The 21,787-nt window shown below is 42.8% G+C and overlaps 1 protein-coding gene across 2 annotated transcripts in view; it reads right to left on the minus strand.

Annotated features, from left to right (window-relative positions):
* The window catches only part of LOC127395172 (transcription factor RFX3-like), a 149,620-nt gene that overhangs the window by 57,878 nt on the left and 69,955 nt on the right, over positions 1–21,787 (minus strand). Inside the window, exon 4 of one of the 2 annotated variants that reach the window (XM_051641700.1) lies at positions 13,721–13,976. In XM_051641700.1, coding sequence (XP_051497660.1) covers positions 13,721–13,976 — 256 coding nt within the window. Of the gene's footprint in view, positions 1–13,720; positions 14,056–21,787 lie in introns of those variants that run through there. The other variant, XM_051641699.1, reaches the window with a different exon arrangement.

Consider the following 21,787-nt stretch of genomic DNA (forward strand, 5'->3'; position numbering starts at 1 on the left):
TACTGCTGGAGAAAGCGGAGAGTTATGAGGGTCAGGAGAGCTCGAGCCTAAGGGTCGACGGTGATGGATGGATGCAGTCCTCCCCGGACTCCGGCCATGGATGGAAGAGAAGGGAAGAAAAAACAGGAATGAAGTCGTCTTCTGTGATCTCTGACCTTCCTCTGAGCTTACGTAGATATATGGAATGGAATATCTCTGGCCAATTTTCCTGTCTGTCTAATTCAGCCTCCTACAGGGGGTCATAGATCTCCCCATAGTGTCTGAGCCGGCAGAGTAAAGATGTGACCTTGAAGACCCAGCAGTTAGAAAAACATTCCACCATTATCAGCCTGAGTTGGAACACTCTGGTACTAGTTAAAAGAAAGCTTACTGAAGGAAAAAAAAAAAAACAGTAAAAGGAAAATTGGCTTAATCCTGGCTCAAACCAGGACATTCTTTTTCCCTTCTCTTCCATCCATGGCCAGCATCCAGGGAGGACTCAATCCATCCATCACCATCAACCCCTAGGCTGTGCTCTGACCCTCATAACTCTGCCCTCAGCTCCTGTTTCCTCTGCTGCTCTCTGGCAGAGCTCTGGGACTTTTCAGAACTGTTCACAGCTAAGGAGAGTTCTATGGGAGTTGCTGGGGGTGGGGGTAGGCAATAGGGTTTTGCACATTCCTGAACACACTTGTATATAATTGTACATATTTTCTTTTGTCATCAGTGTTTAATTAAAGCTGTCTAGTCTAGTTTTCAATCCAGAAAGTCTCTCTCCTTAATTCTTTTTCTCCTCCCCTACTTAGGTGGGAGGGGGAGGGGATCAAGAGCATTGTTATTGCTGGTTCAATTGCCGATCCTAAGTCAAACCATGACAATAATTTATTGTTTCTGGAGCATAAGAAGTTTAGCAGAACCAGTCAGTGACCTTGGTTCTGCATACTATTCTCCAGCAAAGACTATAAACATGAAGTGTTATCAGTCCTAGAAGCAGACACTGACTGAAAAACATGCTGTTAATTTCAGGAATTGCAGCTACTTAAAAGGGACTTAACTGAAAAAAAAATTACTAAAAGAAAATTGGTTCTATCCTGGCTCAAACTAGAACACATTACTACTGGTCTTTATTAGAGGCTATTATTCTTTTTTTCCTACTCCATTATTGGACACTTTATTTTAGGAAGACACCATGCCTTCTTTTATATCAGGAGAATGCTTAGCACACTGTACTCAGTACCAGAAGTATTATCAGTTAATTAATAATTATTAATTAATATTTACTCTTTTTAAAAAATTATTATTTCCATGTGCCTTTTGATCTGCACAAGCATGACTGAATTAGTCAATTTCTGAGTCAAGAGTTCCTATGGTTAGTTGTCATGGCTTGAGCTAGGTTAAAACCCATTTTCTTTTTACTGATCTTTTTTCTTCAATCAACTCTCTTTTAAGCAGCACACTTTTTAAATTAACAGCAAGTTTTTCAGCTAGTGGACTGATAATGCTCAAATGTTTATCGTTACTGCTGAGAGACCACAACCACTTTGCTCTGCTTGTGTTTTTGACATACTAATAATAAATAAATAATGTCTCTCATGAACTCAGTTAATTGAATAGAGAGACATAGTGGACTGAACTAAGCCTGTCAGGGACACTTCTCAGGGATGTAGCTACCTAGTGACTGACAGGACTTGAATGAGAAAACAGTTTTATTGACAGAGGATCAGAATGCCCTGATCTGATTGGTTGGCACATATGCTAACAAGGGATTGAAAAAACCACCAATCAGAGACTTAGGAGGGAAGTATAAATAAAGGGCTACAGGCTACTTGAAGTACAGTTTGTTGGATATTTGGAGGAGCAGCAAAAGAAGACTTAAGAGCTACACAGGCAGTAGGCTGCTTCTTTTTTTCCTGGAGAGCTGTCAAATAATGGTTTATTTACTGCCCAGAACATTTCAACAGGAAAATAAATCACAAAAAGGGCTATCACTCAAAAGACCCACCAGGGACCGAGGCAGTTAGTGCAGTCAGGTCTCGGGTCGTAATTGATAAGAGCTGATAACGTGCCACCCAAGATAAAAAAGCCCCGCCCTGCCGCTGAGAAGCTCCTGGGTCCTAGTCTCACCCTGCATCTCCATAGTGCCTGCAGATCCTAGCGTTCTCAAACCCGGCTAATGCTGTCGAAACGACGTTCTCCGCACCGGAGCTGCTAGCGCGCCCCAGCCGCCGTGTGCAGCCGCCATTTTGAAGCTGCGCGCCCTAGTGACATCCTTAGTCGTGTTGGAACCGCCCTGCAATACTAGCCGCAGCCGCTTGTCGTCGCTGTTCCCCGCAGCTCACTGAGGTTCCCTGCAGACGCCGAAATCCACTCTACATTTTTCTGAGTTCCTACCCCGGGAAATCTGACCGGCCTCTCACACACACGCAAGGCGTCTTCCCGACTGGGATCAGCGACGGTCACAATAACCAATCCCTCTATTCGGTTCTGTTCTATTTCTAGTTTGTGTTCTCGCCTTCTGCAGTTAATATCTCCAATTGGGAGTGGGTTGAATTCTCATTGATTCCTCAACTTTAATTTAATCCCTTTAATTTTGTTAATCTATCCTGGATATTTTTCTGTGTTCCTGTCCCTTTAAATAAACTGTGGTTAACTTAGTTAAAACAAAGAAGAGGAGGCTGAGAGACCTCATCAGTCTCTACAACTACCTGAAAGGACATCATCAAAAGGTTGGTGCTGGTCTCTTCTCACAGGTAATTAGCGATAGAACAAGAGGGAATGGCTTCAAGCTGCAACAGGGTAGGTTTAGACTGGACGTTAGGAATTTTTTTTTCACAAAAAGAGTGGTTAGACACTGGAATAGGCTTCCCAGGGAGGTGGTTGAGTCACCATCCCTGGATGTGTTTAACGGTAGTTTGGATGTGGTGTTGGTGGATATGGTTTAGGGGAGAACTTCATAGAGTAGGGATGATGGTTGGACTCAGTGATCTCAAGGGTGTTTTCCAACCTGAATAGTTCTGATTCTATGAAATAAGTTTCATGTTTTACTTTTGGTATAGGGAGGTGGTAATTAGTAGGGCTATAACACTTTGATACCCAGCACATCTATGCTGGCCCCAATCTGGGGTGGACCCACAAAAATGATTAGTCGTGTATTCATCAAACCGTGACAGCTTGTCAGATCACAGAATCACAGAATTGTCAGAGTTGGAAGGGACCTCTAGAGATCATCTAGTCCAACTCCCCCGCTAAAGCAGTCTTTCCTAGAGCATGTTACTCAGGACTGCATCCAGGAGAGTCTTGAATATCTTGAGAAGGATACTCCACAGCTCCCTGGGCAGCCTGTTCCAGTGCTCTGTCACCCTCACCGTAAAGTTTGTCCTCATATTTAAATGGAACTTCCTATGTTCCAGTTTGTGCCCATTGCCCCTCGTCCTGTCACTGGGAACTACTCAAAAGAGTCTGGCTCCATCCTCCTTGCACCCACCCTTTAGAGACTTAGAGGCATTAATAAGGTCTCCCCTCAGCCTTTTCTTCTCCAGGCTAGAGAGACCCAACTCTCTCAGCCTTTCCTCATAAGGGAGATGCTCCAATCCACCAATCAAATTTGTTGCCCTCCGCTGGACTCTCTCTAGTAGTTCCCTGTCTCTCTTGAACTGGGGAGCCCAGAACTGGATGCAGTATTCCAGATGTGGCCTCACCAGGGCAGAGTAGAGGGGGAGAATGACCTCTCTTGACCTACTGGCCACACTCTTCCTTATGCAACCATTCGATTGGCCGCCTTGGTGCCAAGGGCACCTTGCTGGCTCCTGGACAATTTACTATCTCCCAGACTCCCAGATTCTTCTCCTTGGAACTGCTTTCCACCAGGTCCACCCCTGACCTGTATTGGTGCATGGGATTTTTCTTCCACAGGTGCAGGACCCTATACTTGCCCTTGTTGAACCTCATTAGATTCTTCTCTGCCCAGCTCTCCAGCCTGACCAGGTCATGTTGGATGGCAGCACAGCCCTCTGGAGTGTCAGCCACCCCTCCCAGTTTGGTATCATCAGCAAACCTGTGGAGGATACACTCTGTCCCCTTGTCCAGGTCATTGATGAATAAATTGAACAAGACTGGACTATTGACCCTTGGGGGACACCACTGGTGACAGGCCTCCGACTCGACCCTGCTGTGTTAATCACAACCCTCTGAGTTTTGTCACACAGCCAGCTCTCAATCCACCTCACTGTCTGCTCATCTAGTCCACACTCCTGAAGTTTCCTAATGAGAATGATATGGGAGACAGTGTCAAAAGCCTTGCCGAAGTCAAGATAGATGACATCTGCTGCTCTCCCCTCATCCAGCTGACCAGTTATGTCATTATAGAAGGCTAGCAGATTGGTCAATCATTATTTAACCTTGGTAAATCCATGTTGACTGCTCCAAATAACTTCCTGTTCTTCAACGTGTTTAGAGATGACATCCAGAACGAGTTGCTTCATCACCTTCCAGGGACAGAGGTGAGATTAACCAGCCTGTAGTTCCCTGGGTCCTCCTTCTTGCCCTTATGAAGACTGGAGTGATATTGGCCTTCCTCCAGTCCTCAGGCACCTCTCCTGTTCTCCATGACCTTTCCAAGATGATGGAGAGTGGCCCAGCAATAACATCTGCCAGTTCTCTCAGCACTTGCAGGTGCATCCCATCAGGGCCCATAGACTTACAAATGTCCAGTTGGGCCAAGTGGTCTCTAACTCAGTATTCCTCTACTGAGGGAAAGTCTTCCTCTCTGCAGACCTTTCCCCTTGCCTCCAGGGTCTGGGATTCATGAGGGACAGCTTTAGCAGTGAAGACTGAAGTGAAGAACGTATTCAGTAACTCCACCTTCTCTGTGTCTTCCACCACTAGAGCACCCACCTCATTCATCAGCCAGCCTACAATTTCCCTAGTCTTCCTTTTCCTATTGATATACTGAAAAAAGCCTCTTGTTATTTTTAACCACAGTGGCCAAGAGGAATTCTGCTTGAGCCTTGGCCCTTCTAATTTTCCCCCTGCATAGCTTCTCTACGTTTTGGTATTCCTCACAAGTTGCCAACCTCCTTTTCCAAAGGCCATAAACTTTCCTTTTGTTCCTGAGGTTCAGCCAAACCTCTCTATTTAGCCAGGCTAGTGGTCTTCCCTGTCAGCTTGTCTTTCGGGACCTGGGGATGGCCTTCTCCTGTGCCTTTAAGAGTTCTTCTTCCTGGGCTCCTTTGCCCTTGAGGACCTTCTCCCAAGGGACACTCTCAACCATGTTTCAAAACAGGCCAAAGTCTGCCCTTCAGAAGTCCAAGGTAGCAGTTCTGCTGGCTCCCCTCCTTGCTTCTCCAAGAATTGAGAACTGTATCATTTCGTGATCACTCTGCCCAGGGTAACCTCCAACCTTTACATCTGCCCCAAGACCTTCTCTATTAACCAGCAGCAGGCCCAGCAGGGCACTTTCCTTCGTTGGCTTCCTCACCAGCTGTGTCAGGAATTTGTCTTCCACACACTCCAGGAACCTCCAGGACTGTTCCTTCTCTGCTGTGTTATATTTCCAGTAGATATCTGGGAAGTTGAAGTCCCTCACAAGAATAAGGGCTAGTAAAATTAAAGCTGTGTAGTTTAGTTTTCAATCCAGCCAAGTCTCTCTCTTTTTCTCTCTCCTTCCCTACCTGGGTGGGAGGGGATCGAGAGCATTGTTATCGAACCTGAGTCAAACAGTGACAACTAGGCAGCTTTAATTAAACACTAATGATGAAAGAAAATATGTACAATTATATACAAATGTGTTCAGTAATGTGCAAAACCCTCTTGCCTCCCCCCACATCCAGCAACTCCCACTGCACTCTCCTTAGCTGTGAACAGTCCTGAAAAGTCCTGGTGTGCTGCCAGAGAGAGAGCAGCAGAGGAAACAGGAGCTGAGGGCAGAGTTATGAGAGTCAGAGATGCACAGCCTAGGGGTCGATGGTGATGGATAGATGGAGTCCTCCCTGGACGCTGGCCATGGACTGAAGAGAAGGGAAGAAGAAGCAGGAAGGAAGTCGTCTTCTGTGATCTCTGACCTTCATCTGAGCTTATGTAGATATATGGAATGGAATATCTCTGGCCAATTTTGCTGTCCATCTAGTTCAGCCTCTCCTACAGGGGGGTCATATATCTCCTGGTAGTGTCTGAAGCGGCAGGGCAAAGATGTGATCTTGGAGTCTTGGCAGTTTCAGAAACATTCCAGTGTTATCAGTCCACTAGCTGGAACACTTGCTGCTAGTTAAAAGAGCTTACTGAAGGAAAAAAAAAAAAAAAGAGTAAAAGGAAAACTGGCTTCATCCTGGCTCAAACCAGGACATTCCACCCTAATTCCATACCATACGTAACATATAGGCTCTGTACTTTACCAGCTGTCAAATTAAGGATTCTCCCCCAGAGTCAGATTACCTTGACGTACACATACTTCACCATCCTCGATCACACACCAGGTATGTCCAAGTCCCTGAGCAAAAGCAACACCCCGGACAGGTTTACCTTTGCCTGAAGCAGGATAAACCCAAACAGTTTTACCCAGCAGGTTTCTTTCACATACCACAGGGACTTTATCCCCATCTGCAGTATGTAAAGGTCTGACTGAGCAGGGCTAGCCCGATTGATGAATTCCCTGGTATTAACTAACCAAGTGGCCTTTGCCAAAGTTTTGTCCCAGTTTTTGAAAGTTCCACCTGCCTTCAGGGTAGCTTTTAACAGACCATTGTGCCTTTCAATTATCTCTGAGGCTTGTGCATCTAATCATTGAATCATCATCAAGGTTAGAAAAGACCTTCAAGATCACCAAGTCCAACCGTCTGCATAGTACTGGATATGGTATATCCATTCAATACCATGTTCTTTAGCCCAGTCAGTCACAAGACTGTTTTTGAAATGAGTCCCATTGTCTGACTCAATTCTTTCTGGAGTACCATGTCTCCACAAGATTTGCTTCTCAAGGCCCAGGATATTATTCTGGGCTGTGGCATGAGGCACCTCTGATCATCTTTGCGGCCCTCCTCTGAACTTGCTCCAACATCTCCATGTCCTTCTTATGTTGGGGACTCTAGAAGTGGACACAGAGAGTGGAGTAGAGGGGGAATACCAAATTCCTCTAAATGCTCACCACGTTTCTTTTGATGCAGCACAGTATACAATTGGCTTTTTGGACTGTGAGCGCTCATTGCCGGATCACGTATAATTTTTCGTCCACCAGTATCCCCCAGGTCCTTCTCTGCAGGGCTGCTCTCAATCCATTCATCCACAGTCCGTACTGATACTGGGGATTGCCCTGACCCATGTGCAGGACCTTGACCTTGCTGAACTTCATGAGGTTCGCACAGTCCCACTCCTCAAGCCTGTCAAGGTCCCTCTGGATGCCATCCCTTCCCTCTAGGGAATCAACTGCATCACTCAGCTTGGTGCCATCTGCAAACTTGCTGAGGGTGCACTCAATCCCACTGTCTGTGTTGTTGATGAAGATATTAAAGAGTCCTAGTCCTAGTACAGACTCCTGAGGGACACCACCCATCACTGGTGTCCACTTGGACACTGAGTCATTGACTGTAACTCTTTGGATGTGGCCAACCAGCCAGTTCCTCATCCATCTAACAGTCCATCCATCAAACCCATCTCTCTCCAATTTAGCAGCCAGAATGTTGTGGGGGACCATGCCAAAGGCCTTACAGAAGTCCAGGTAGAGGGCATCAGTTGCTCTTCCCTTGTCCACTGATGTGGTCGCTCCATTATAGAAGGCCACTAGATTAGTTAGGCATGACCAACTGCCATGCAGTTAGGCATCTTCCAACTGCCATGACTTTTTAAATATCATGGCGAGTGTCTCGGCAACTATGTCAGCCACTTTCCTCAGGACCCTGGCATGCATCTTGTCGGATCTCATGGACTTGTGCATGCTCGGGTTCCTCAGATGGTCTCTTACCTGATCTCCGATGTTAGGAGTTTCGTCTTTCCCCCAGTCCCTGCCTTGAGGTTCAGGGGCTTGAGAGATGTGGGAAAAGAGATTTTCATTGAAAACTGAGTCAAAAAATGGTTGTTGTTATTCTTCTCATCCCTTTCCAAATTCAGTTCCAGCTGTGCCTTAGCTTTCCTGATCCCATCCCTACACCTCTGGGAAGCATCCCTATATTTTTCCCAGGATACACGTCCCTGGTTCCACTGCCTGTGCATTTCCTCCTTGCACATTAGTTTGAATAGTAGATCATTAGCCATGCTGGTCTCCTGCTTTCCTTGCCTGATTTCTTACTCATGGGAATTGAGAGCTCTTGTCCTCTAAGAAAAATTTCCTTGTAGAGCTGCCAGCTCTGTTCAGGTCATAAGGGCAGTTTTCCAAGGGGTCCCATTCACTAAATCCTTAAACTCAAGCACATACTCAGCTTACTATAACGTATAAAAAAATCAGGTAAACTAGAGCAACACAGCAGTTCATTTTTTCTTTACTTTGCACCTGATATAGCTAGAGCTCATTTCACTTTTAATTGTTATCATACCTACACCATCCTAATAAATTTCATACATGTATAGATAATTTATGACAAAAATAATATGTAGCCAGGCCTATTCCTAATGTAATGTTCAGCAAAATAAGTCACACCTTTTGAAGTAATTTTGGATAATTTTCACATGGAAACAAATTAACGGGGTATGGGTTTATTACAACCCTGATACTTTTGCCCTATTAAGGTTTGGTTCTGTTTCACTGTTAAGAACAAACAAGTTTGTTTCATTCATCCTTACTAATCAAATAATTAAATTAGCAAATTAGCCATAACACTGATAAGATCTTAGGTCTTCCTGATAATTCTACTTATATGTTGTAGAAGGAGCAATTTGCCCTAATTAGTTGCCCTGAAAAGAAAGACTGAGAGAGTTGGGATTGTTCAGCCTGGAGAAGAGAATGCTTCAAGGAGACCTTATTGTGGCCTTTCAGTATCTAAAGGGGGCTTATAAGACAGAGACTTTTTACCAAGGCCTGTAGTGATGGGACAAGGGGCAATTATTTTAAATGGAAAGAGGGTATATTTAGGTTAGACATTAGGAATAAATTCTTTACTGTGAGGGTGGTGAGACACTGGAACAGGTTGCCCAGAGAAGTTGTGGATGCCCCCTCCCTGGAAGGGAGGCCAGGTTGGATAGGGCCCTGTATATAATTGTATGTATTTTCTTTTATCATGAGTGTTTAATTAAAGCTGTGTAGTTCAGTTTTCAATCCAGTAAATTCTCCTTCCCTACCTGAGTCATAGGGGATTGAGAGTGTTGTTGTTGAACCTGAGTCAAATGGTGACAACTAGGCAGCTTTAATTAAACACTAATGGTGAAAGAAAATATGTACAATTATATACACATGTGTTCAGTAATAAGCAATGTACAATTTATTGGAGGTTCCACCAAGATTTGAACTCGGATTGCTGGATTCCAGACTCCAGTACTAGACTCACGTCCAGGTGAAAGCAAACTGTGGCCTGCACTCTGGTGCTAGAGGAATAGGGAAAAAGGCATGAGCAATGTCAGTAGTGGCAGACCACCTGGCTGCTCATACTGAAGCTCTAGCATGTCCAGCACAGCAGCACTGAGTGGTGATATAACCTCATTCAGGCCACGATAGTCCACTGTCAGCCTCCACTCACCATCAGGCTTTCACACTGGCCATATAGGACTGTTGAAGGGTGAGTGAGTTCTGCTGATCACTCCTTGCCTCTCCAATTCCCGGATCAGCTTATAGATGGGAATCACAGAGTCTCTGTTGGTGCGATATTGTCATCTATGCACCATTGAAGTAGCAATTGGCACCTGCTGGTCTTCAGCCTTCAGCAACCCCACTAGAGAAAGGTCATCTGAAAGGCCAGGCAAAGTATGCAGCTGTTTAGTGTCCTCAGTCTCTACAGCTGCTATACCAAAGGCCCACAAGTACCCTTTCAGGTCACCGAAATATGCTTTTTTGAGATAGTCTATGCCAAGGATGGACGGAGCATCTGGGCCAGTCAGAACAGGGTGCATTTGCCACTCCTTGCCAGTGAGGCTCACATTGGTCTCCACAACAGTTGTTGAGATCCTCCTGTCACTCCAGCAATAGTGATGGATTCTGTTCCTTTTTGATTCGATGGCATTAGGGTGCACTGTGCACCAGTGTCCACCAGGGCTTTATACCTTTGTGGTTCTAATGTGCCAAGCCACCACATCCACACAGTCCAGTAAATGCAGTTGTCCCTCTCCTCCCTCTGGTTGGAGGCAGGGCACCTCTAATATTGAGCATTAGAGATCGATGCACCATCCTGGGTGGTGACTGCTGCAGCCTTCTTCTTGGAAGAACCATCTCCTGCCTTTGTTCTGTTTAGTAGCTCTTGCACGTGTATCTGGAGAGTATCAGTGAGTTTCTTGTCCCAGATTCTCATGTCCTCTTTAAAATAATTACTTAAGAGAGACCACAGGTGGCGTCGAAGTGGGTCCTGTCTCTCTTGCTGCTGTCTCGTGGCAGGAGGTCTCTTCTTAATAGCTGCAACACGTGACCAGTTGTCTCTAGGGAGACTCTGGAGCTTACCTCCCCATCTGTTTGGCATCTTAGTCTTTCTGTCAGTCATTTGTTCAATGGCTGAGGTGTGGAACTGATGGGAATCAGAGATCGTGTCCCCATACTGTCGTGCTCTGAAAGCCACCTCACACAGTTGGTCTTGCATCATCCTCAAAGCACCCCATGAAAGAGAATTATGGGCATGTGCTGCTGGTACAGCCTGTGCAAACCTCTGAAACATGGGCGTGTTGCACAGGACGTAATCAGGATTTGTAAGTCCATCTTTATCATAGATCACCTCTCGCACAGCTATTTCTCTCAAATACGTGATAGCTTTCTCAAGAATGCCTTCATCCTGTCTTAAACCAAGACAGTGAGAAGCTGGAACAGGTTGCCCAGAGAAGTTGTGGATGCGCCCTCTCTGAAAGTGTTCACGACCAGGTTGGTAACCCTTCACTGCCAGAAGTGCGCAGCTTGTGACTACTATCTGGAGCTCAGTATAATTTGTATTTTTTATTGGCATTGGAGTTAATATTACTTCACTATTATTATATTCAGTCTTCTTTCATTTCAACCCATGGGTCTCCTTTCCTTTTCCCCATTCTCCCTCCTGGGTGGGGTTGGGTGATAGAACAGCTGTCCAAACTACAACAGTTATTTGGCATCCAGTGTGGATTTGCACATTTATTCAGAACCCAATGTGGTTTTGGCACTTAGATCAAAGAGCTTATCTGGGAGAACTCTGTATTCTTACTCTGGGAATCTTGAAGGGTTGAAGTTTTAAACAGATTTGAGCAGCTTTATTACAAGCAGTCATTATGTTGGAGTGGATTAAATTGTTGGGCAGAGTTCTCTGGTGTTTCTTTAAAGTGCTGTGTTTGGAGCTGTGGGAGATGCTGCTGTTTGTTAGGGGTGTTGTGCAGTCTATTTCTTTTGGGTGTGGGGTTATGGGACACTCGTGTTAGTGTGAGGTAAAAGTTAGTAATTACTTTGTGGAATTTCTGAGTATATATTATGATACAATTCCTTGTAAACATAGAAATATTTAAATTTTTAAAATTCTAGTTTCTAAATTTGTCTGAAAAAATTTACAATCTTTTAATTTGAAAAAATTGATATGGAGTTTTGATACTATTCCAATTTTTCTAGCATATGAAAGTTCAAAGTCTACTACTCTTTCTGCATTACTTGAAATTTTCTTGTGTTTTCTGACTGCATGTAATCTATGCTTTGATTCTACACTAAATTGTTTCCACTTATGGAATTCCATTATTGGTTAATAATACAAAACTTATGACATGATATTTTGCTTGACAACAAAAGGTTGTCACCTTCAGATGACATGTTCTGATTCAATTGAGAAGAAAGTTTATAATGTCAAGGTTTTGTAAATTCAAATATAAAGGAATTCATAATAACTAACAAGACACAGGAATATTTTTTACATTTAAGTATTTTAAAGAAACATTACTTTTCAAATTTATGTCACTTCAAAAGATTCATTGCTTTTGCTTAGATAAAGCCATTCTCATTCTGCCTGCACTTTGTAATCATGTTCCATGAAACATTTTTTAAATGAGCGAAAACATTTTTTACCTGATTATACAAAGTCAAGAAATAAGATGAAGTGTTGCTTTTGCTACTTGGTATTTTTGTAATTAGTTTTTTACTCATTACACTGGTTTCCAAAACTAAAATGTTTAAATTTTAATAGCCTTTTTGACAAAAAAAACAAACAAAAACCCCCAAAAAACCCCCAACAAAAACAACTAAAAAAAACCTGTTAAAAATAAATACTATTTGATCATCCTATACTTTGCTATAAATGCCTTCCTGACAATTTTCAACCCTTGCTACTGGAGTCACAAGTTCTCTTGCACATTTATTTCCAAATCTCTACAACTAGGTCAGAATGTCATCAAAGGTATTCATTAAGGCTATCCAGCAAAGCTAGAATAAGCATAAACCCATTTACATCCCTGGAATTCCTTAATGGAAAGTAACGTTTGTCTTCATGGTTAGGTTTTTATAGTATGAACTATCACAGTTGTAACAGAAGGCATTTTTCCATCCCTTAAGACATTTCCACAATGAGCTGATCTCGAAATGGAATAGAAAACTACCATAAATAAGTAATGGCAATTAACAAAGATAATATATTCTTAATGTATTATATAAAGTAACAAAGATCTTGAAAAAGGCTACAAAACGAAAAATATGTAGTCAAAACATCGTCAAACATTTCTATCATGAGCTATTTTATTTAAAGTTTATGTTAGATTTAAATTGTCTTAGTAATAGTTTTCAGAAAGAAAGATGAAGTGTCTAAAGAAGCTATTTAAAGCCCAAATACTATACATTTTCAGTCTTATTCACTTTCTTATGCATGTGAGCATCCCCAGTGCAATGTGATGGTTTTGACTGGGACAGAATTAATGTTATTCATAGCAGATAGTATGGGGCTATGTTTGTGCTGAAAACAGTGTTGCTAACACACAGATGTTTTTGTTATTGCTGAGCAGTGCTTACACAGTTAAGGCTTTTTTCTGCTTCTTGCATCACCCTGTCAGCGAGTAGATTGGGGGTGCACAAAATGTTTGGAGGGGACACAGTTGGAAGAGCTGACCCCAACTGGCCAAAGGGATATTCCATACCATATGACATGCTCAGCAATAAAACTAGAGGGGAGGTTGGTGGGGGGCAGCTGCTTGGGGACTGTCTGGGCATCGGTTGTTTGGTGGTGAGCAATTGTTTTAATTTGCATCACTTGTCTTTCTTGTGGATTGTTTGGTTTTTTTTCTCTAGTTGTTTTGTTGTGTTTTTTTTTCCTTACAATTTTAAATTTTTTTATTATTATTATTATTACTATTATTATTATTATTATTTCTTTTTTAAAATTATTGAACTGTTTTTATCTCAACCCATGAGTTTTCTCACTTTTACTCTACTGATTCTCTTCCCTATCCCACCAGGGGAGGAGTGAGCAAGCGGCTGTGTGGTGCTTAGTTGCTGGCTGGGGTTAGATCATGACAGCACTCAATTCTATTCAAATGCACAAAGTTAAACTAAATGTAAATATTTGCAAGACATATCCATGTATTACTGATTCTGCCAACATAATATGTTTTTTGCTACAGAAACATGTCAGCATGCAGGAACTAAGAAACTGTCCCCAAAGATTTAACATAGTTCTGCAGTACTTACTGTAGCTGGGGAGGCCCGTGTTGTATGAGTCACTGAATGACCAGAATTTTCCATTGAATTGCCAATCACATAGGTCCCTCCTGAGCTGCTAATGAGCTGTCCTTCTGCAACACCCATCTGAATTCCTCCGGTGCCCACCATACTATGAGAGGAGACCACTGTCGTTGCCTGTGCAGAATTTCCTTGAGTGTCGAAGTAATTTCCCCCAGTGTTTTGACTATACAGCTGGGTCTCTGTGTAAGGATAAGTTGTTCGACTTCAGGAAAAGAAAACAAAACAAGTAGTAGTTATTTATTTGGATTGTTTAAATGAGGGAAACATCATTGTAGAAAAGAGTGTACAGTTGCTATTAATTAAATAGGATTGGCAAACAACCCCAGTCTCCACACAAAATAACATTTAATTATGTTAAAGTACTGAGTAATTAACTTGGACTCACTGTTAAAATAAGTATTCATTAAACTTCATATAAAATGTTTTCAGTCCCATCTGAAAAGGGGTGGAAAAAAGTATGACAAGAATTGAAGAGATGAAAGGAAGATCTCATTCAAGTATTAATGCATTATATAGTAATTTATACAACTGTTGAAATGCTTTAAATCCTACAGTCAAAGCTGGATTTTTGTTTAGATGCCATTTACTTTGTATACTGTGTATGCTACAAAACTGTAAACATGACCAAAAAAATGTCAGCTAAGATGGTCCTATTTACAAGAGTCCTATAAATGTTTTGTATTGATTTTAATTCACTGAAAATCTCTGGTTGAAGCTTGAAATTTTGAGCTAATTTGTATTTTAAGACATGCAGTTAGTTCAGCAGAGTGAAATTTTAAATTGGACAACAACATGTACAGCGTTATGATTAAAAAATAATAAAACTGATACAGAATTACAATTTGTGAGGGGATTTGTGAAGGTATTAAAAAAGTCAAATGAACAGCAGTAACTTAATTCTTTCCAACTATTAAACATTTGGGCTTCATTAACCAGTTAATCTTAAACTTTTCACTTAACTCATGAACCTTATGTCATTCTTTACTTCATGTTCATAATTACTTTGATCATTAACCTTTAACAGGTTATAATCTTTTATAAGCTATTGAACATAGGGGATATTTTGTCCTGTGTACTAAATAGGACTTTCAAATTGGTATAGCTCAAAATACACAAGTAGATAACATTCATTAGCTTTTACAAAATTAAGAATTTTGCAGTAATAAAATTTTAGCCAATGTTTCAAGACCAACAAGCTTTATACCATGGCATGTGTTACAATAAAATAGTCAAATTATAAAAAATATTTTATTTACCCAGATTATAATTTTGACATTTAATCATAAAATCCTAGAATGCTTCCTAAAATCAACTGGCACCAACATTTTGAACCCATAACAACCAAGTTGGAACTTCTATGGTGTTAACTACGACCACCATGGATTCTCCCTTGTTCTTCAGAGATAGCAAAAACCTCTAAAACTGAATATGAATATCCTAAAAGCTTTTAATGTACTATATTACTTGTTTTCACAGTTACTTAAGCTAATTTTAATCTTTTTGTTTTATTCTTGGTATTTCAAAAGCTTTAAGAGCAGCTGTGAGAAATTCACAGTTCATCTACAGTGCAGTCTACTGAAAACAAAACAATTTTTTAAAAAAAGAGGGGGGTTGGGAAGAGAGGAGAAAGGCTCCAGAACCTGTATGGTCATCTAGTAGCACCTTCTTTTCAAAGACAGAATTAAGTAATCTTTAGACTGCAATAACATATGCAAGCAAGATGCTTTGGAGAAATCTCCTTGGGTATACTTGATTGATTTTATTAAACTGGGGCATCACTGAATGCCTCCAATGGATGGTAAGTCAAGCATCTGCTACCAGACCAGATGTTATATCTTTCTTAGAACACCCCTATTTAATAGAGGGTACTTAAAGATAACACAATGATGGAAACTTAGGGGAAATAGTTCAACAAGTGTCTGCCAGGGAAGTGGAACACTGGAATTTCCTCCAAAAGGGGAAAGAAAAAACTAGATATTGGTAAGATAAAAAAAGAACAAAGGCATGAGATCATTGCTGACAGTAAAAATAGTTCTATCCAGAGGAAATGGTACAAATTATGTCTGCAAGATAAATATCACTTAAAGAAGTCAAGTCCAAGAGGTGGGCCTCAGAAGCCCAAAAGATTGATGCAAATCCTAGAGAATGCCCTCATTTTTTCAGTTCATTTCCACAACTAACAATACTGAAAAGATTACTCTGCCCAACTGACAGGGAGTGCAGACTACTTAAGATTCCTAACTCTTCCAGAAATCATTTTAAGTTTTATTTGTGTCTCCAGATCTCATGATTTATTCTTCAAAACATATTTGCATTTCCTAAAATAGATTAGATGCCAAAGTATCCATTGTCTGAGGTATAAAATGGCAAAAACCCCATTTTCTTAAGGTACTTGAAAATTGTGTGCTATGTCACACATGTATTCTATAGAGCTTTTATTGCCATAGACACAATCTTTGAAAGACGGTCATCAGCTTTCCGGGATTTCTTCAGTTTGACAGGAGGACTGTGTCCTGAAGCAAGCTGTTCATAAAAGGCATCTCTGCCCTGTGTTTTGATGTTTTTGTTATAATCCAGGTAGGAGAGGACATAGTAGGTGACCTCCTCTGTTTCTACCACCCATGTAGAATCTGAGAGGACACGGAGCTCTGAGGATCAGACAACCATTCAGAAGCTACTCATTGTCGCCTCTGTGCTGAATTGGGAATGTACCACCTGACCATCTGGAAGTTCATTGATGGTCTCTGAAAGGTGCAGAAGGGCATTCGAGTATCATCACCATTAAATAAAATGGTTTTTTACTGCTTAACATCAGTTTCACAACTGTATTTTGTTTCCTAATTGCCTTAAAACAGTATTAAAAAACATAGTATTTTTAGAACGTTATATTTTTCTTGTATATGTATTGTTATATTTAATTATGCTATATTTTATTCTGTTATATTTTTACACTATATGTTGCATAATTACATTTGTGTAGCATCACTTTTTTAATGGTTTTGGTTTTTAAGTGCCTTAAAACAGTATTAAAAAACATTAACAGTATTAAAAATGACCAGGGAGGAGCAGCACAGCCCTGTGTCATCTGCCAATCTATGGAGAGTTGTCCCTGCGGAGGGCTGTCCTGACATAGAGATGTCCCGGCAGCAAGTTGTCCCAGCGGTCAGTTGGCTTCAGCTGCAAGTTGTCCTGAGAAGAGTTGGCAAGGAAGAGTTGCCCCTTTCTGGTCCCTGTGTAGATTGTTCTAGTGATTGATTGTTCTCACTGTAAAAATTTTATTTCTTATATTGAGATAAAGCTTCTCCCAGTGCAACTTTTATCCATTCTGCCTTGTCTTCTCCATGGGGCTACTTGTGAAGAGAGAGCTTTCGCCCTCTTTGTAGCTGCTCTTTAAGTACTGGAATACTGTGATAAGGTTCCCCCTGAGCCTTCTTTTCTCCAGGGAGAAAAAAACCTAGCTCCTTCAGTCTTTACTCATAGGGCAGGTTTTCCAGCTCTTTGATCATTTTTGTGGCCCTCCTTCAGACCTTCTCCATCCTGTGTGTATCTTTCTTGAATTGTGGAGACCAGAACTGACACAGTACTACAGGTGCGGCCTGACAAGGGCTGAGTAGAGTGAGGTGATCAAGTCTCTATCTCTGTTAGTAATGCCCCTGCAGATGCAGCCCGCAATCTGATAAACCTTTGTTGCTGCAGCAGTGCACAGCTGACTTGTTTTCAGCTTGTTGTCCACCATCACCCCCGGGTTCCTTTCAGCAAAGCTGCTCCCCAGCCACACAGATCCTAGGCTGTACTAGACACTTTGGTCATGTTGTCCCAGGTGCAGGAATTTGTATGTCTTTTAAATTTCAAACTGGCGATCTCTCTTCCCACAACTCTTGAGTTGATGAACCACAAGGCAGGGACTGGGGGAGCAAAATCCTTCCCACTGTAAAAGAAGATCAGATTGGGGACCACATGAGGAACCTGAGCATATACAAGTCCATGGGACCTGACAAGATGCATGCCAGAGTCCTGAAGGAATTGGTTGATGTACTTCCCCAGCCATTTTCCATTATATTTGGAAAGTCATGGCAGTCAGATTTCCCTGGTGACTGGAAAAAGGAAATAGTTGCATTTGTTTTTAACAAGGGTGAAAAGGAGGACCCTGGGAACTACAGACCAGTCAGCCTCACTTCTGTGCCTGGGAATATCGTGGAACAGGTCCACCTGGAAGATATGTCAAGGCATATGGATGACAGGGAGCTGATTAGAGACGGCCCACATGGCTTCGCCAAGAGCAAATCATGCCTAACTAATCTTGTGGCCTTTTATGATGGAGTGACTACATCAACAGGCAAGGGAAGAGCTATGGATGTCATTTACCTGGACCTCTGTAAGGCCTTTGATGCGATCCACCAAACCATTCTGGCTGCTAAATTGGAGAGAGATGGGTTTGATGGATTAACTATTCAGTGAATAAGGAATTGGCTGGATGGTCACATCCAGAGAGTAGTGGTCAATGACTCGATGTCCAGATGGAGATCAGTGATGAGTTGTATCCCTCAGGGGTTCATATTCAGATCAGTACCGTGTAATATCATCATCAGTGGCATAGACAGTGGGATCAAGTGTACCCTCAGCAAGTCTGCAGATGACACAAAGCTGAGTGATGCAGTTAATTTGCTAGAGGGAAGAGATGGTGTCTAGAGGGACCTTGACAGGCTTGAGGAATGGGCCCATGTAAACCTCATGAGGTTCAACAAGGCCAAGTGCAAGGTCTTGCATTTGGGTCGGGGCAACTCCCAGTATCAATACAGGCTGGGGCATGAAGGAATTGAAAGCAGCCCTGTAGAGGATTTGGGGTACTGGTGGATGAGAAGCTGGACACAAGCCAGCAATGTATACTTGCAGTCCAGAAAGCCAACTGTATCCTAGGCTGTATCAAAAGAAGTGTGCCCAGCAGGTTGAGGAAGGTGATTCTCCTCCCCTACTTCACTCTCGTGAAACCCTGCCTGGAGTACTGCATCCAACTCTGGAGTCCTCAGCACAAGACAGACATGGCCAAAAATGATCAGATGGATGGAACACCTCTTCTATGAAGAAAGGCAGAGAAAGTTGGGGTTGTTCATCCTGGAGAAGAGAAGGCTTTGGCAAGACCTTATTGCAGCCTTTCAGTACTTAAATGAGGCTTAAAAGAATGATGGGGACAGACTTTTTAATAGCAGTTGTAGTGATAGGACAAGGGGTAATGGTTTTAAAATGAAAGTGGGTAGATTCAGACTAGATATTAAGAATAAATTTTTTACTCTAAGGGTGGTAAAACACTGGAACACAGGTTGTCCAGAGAGGTGGTAGATGCCCCATCCCTGGAAACATTCAAGGTCAGGTTGGACAGGGCTCTGAGCGATGTGATCTAGTTGAAGATGTCCCTGCTCACTGCAGCAGGATTGGACTAGATGACCTTTAAAGGTTCCTTCCAACCCAAACCATTCTATGTTTCTGTGATTCTATGATACTGTTCTTGCTAGCTCACTCTTCCAGCCTGTCCAGGTCTCTCTGTAAGATGGTTCTCCCTTCTGGAGTTTCCACCTCTCCACCCAGTTTGAGGTCATCAGCAAACTTGGTGAAGGTGCTTTCAGTCACATTGTCCAGATGATTTATGAAAATGTTGAACAGTGCATAACCCAGTATCGATCCCTGGGAAGACCCCACATGTGACAGGCTGCCAGTCTGAGTAAAACCACTGGTCATCACCCTCTGAGTGTGACCTGTTCGCAGATTTCTTATCCACCTCACAGATCACCCATCCAAACTGAATATTTGCCAGTTTGTTCAGGAGAAGTCTGTGGGAACTATTGTCAAATGTTTTGCTGAAGTCCAGATAAACATCCACTGTTCTACCCACTTCAACAGAAAGTGTTACTTTGTTGAAGAAGGTGATCAGGTTAGTCTGGCATGTTTTGCCTTTGGTAAATCTGTGCTGGCTTTTCCCAATCACCTGTTTAATGTGGTTTGTGATAGTTTCTAGAAGAACTTGTTCCATTACTTTCCCAGGAATTGAAGTAAAACTAATAGACCTGTAGTTTCCTGGGTTTTCTTTTGGGCCCTTTTCGTAGATGGTGTGACATTTGCCCTCTTCCATTCATCAGGGATATCCCCTGATCACTGTGACTTTTCAAAGATTATAGACAGTGGCCTTGCAACAATGTCAGACACTTTAACACCCTGGGGTGGATTCCATCCTGGCCCATAGATTTATGTGGGTTGAGCCCTTACAAAAAGCTACAGACTACACTACTGCAAGAATTTAGAAACAGAATTATAGAATGGTTAAGGTTGGAAGGGGCCTTAAAGACCATCAGGTTCCAAGCTCCCTGCTGTGAGCAGGGAAACCTAACACTAGACTAGACTGCACAAAGCCTCATCCAACCTGGCCTTGAAAACCTCCAGGGAGAGGGCTTCCACAACCTCCCTAGGCAACCTATTCCAGCACCTTACTACCCTCATGGTGAAGAATTTCTTCCTGATGTCTAACATAAATCTACCCTCTTCCAGTTTGAAACCATTACTGCTTGTCCTATCATGACCCTCTCTGGTGAAAAGCCCCTCCCCAGCTTTCCTGTAGGCTCCCTTCAAGTACTGGAAGGCTGCTATAAGGTCTCTCTGGAGCCTTCTATTCTCCAGGATGAATAGCCTCAACTCTCTCAATCTGTCTTCATAGCAGAGATGCTCCACCCCTTTGATCATCTTCTTGGCCCTTCTCTGGACCCTCTCCAACAGCTCCATGTCTTTCCTGTGATGAGGGCTCCAGAGCTGTACGCTGTATTCTAGGTGTGGTCTCACCAGAGCAGAGTAGAGGGGCAGAATCTCCTCCCTCGCCCTGCTGGCCATACTTCTTTTGATGCAGCCCAGGATGCAGTTGCCTCTCTGGGCTGTGAGCACACACTGGTGGCTCATGTTGAGCTTCTTATCTACTACCACCCCCAAGTCCTTTTCCTCAGGACTGCTCTCCAGCCATTCTCCCCCCAGCCTGTATTTGTGCCTGGGGTTGCATCGATCCAGGTGCAGGACCTTGCACTTGGCCTTGTTGAACTTCATAAGGTTGGCATTGGCCCACCTCTCAAGCCTGTCAAGGTCTCTCTGGATGGCATCCCTTCCCTCTAGGGTGTCAACTACTCCACACAGCCTGGTATTGTCAGCAAACTTGCTGAGGATACACTCAATCCCACTGTCCATGTCTCCAACAAAGATGTCATACAACACTGGTCTCAATACTGACCCCTGAGGAACACCACTCATCACTTGCCTCCACTCAGTCACTGAACCATTGACCACAACTCTCTGGGTGTGGCCATCCAGCCAACTTCTGATCCATCGAGTGGGCCATCTGTCAAATCCATGTCTTGCCAGTTTGGAGACCAGGATGTCATGTGGGACAGTGTCAAATGCCTTGCAGAAATCCAGGTAGATGACGTCAGTTGCTCTGCCATTATCCACAATCTGTAGCCTTGTCATAGAAGACCACCAAATTGGTCAGGCATGATTTGCCCTTAGTGAAGCCATGTTGGCTGTCACCAATAACCTCATTTTCCATGCGTCTTAGCAGGTTTTCCAGGAGGATCTGTTCCATGATTTTGCCAGGCACAGAGGTGAGACTGACCAGTCTTCTCAGTTCGTGGGCAGTAAATCTAGCAATGCGCTGTTCCTAGTCGGCATGTCCAGCATCTGTAGCAGGAAGCAGTCCTCAATGCATTCCAGGAGCCTGATGGACAACTTGTGCACTGCTGTGTTGTTTTCCCATCAAATGTCCAGGTAATTGAAGTCACCCATGAGGACCAAGTTCTGTTGACCCGAGACTTCCTCGAGCAGCCAAAGTAAGGTTTTGTCAGCCTTGTCATCCTCATTGGGAGTTTGGTAACAGATACCTAACATAAGATCTCCCTTGGTGATGATCCCTCCAGTCTTGATTTAAAGGCATTCTATGATAGAACTTTTGTGGTCTCCATAGCTCACCTTCATATACTCAAATTT

The sequence above is a fragment of the Apus apus genome, chromosome W (genome assembly GCF_020740795.1).
Source record: "Apus apus isolate bApuApu2 chromosome W, bApuApu2.pri.cur, whole genome shotgun sequence".
Lineage (NCBI taxonomy): Eukaryota > Metazoa > Chordata > Aves > Apodiformes > Apodidae > Apus > Apus apus.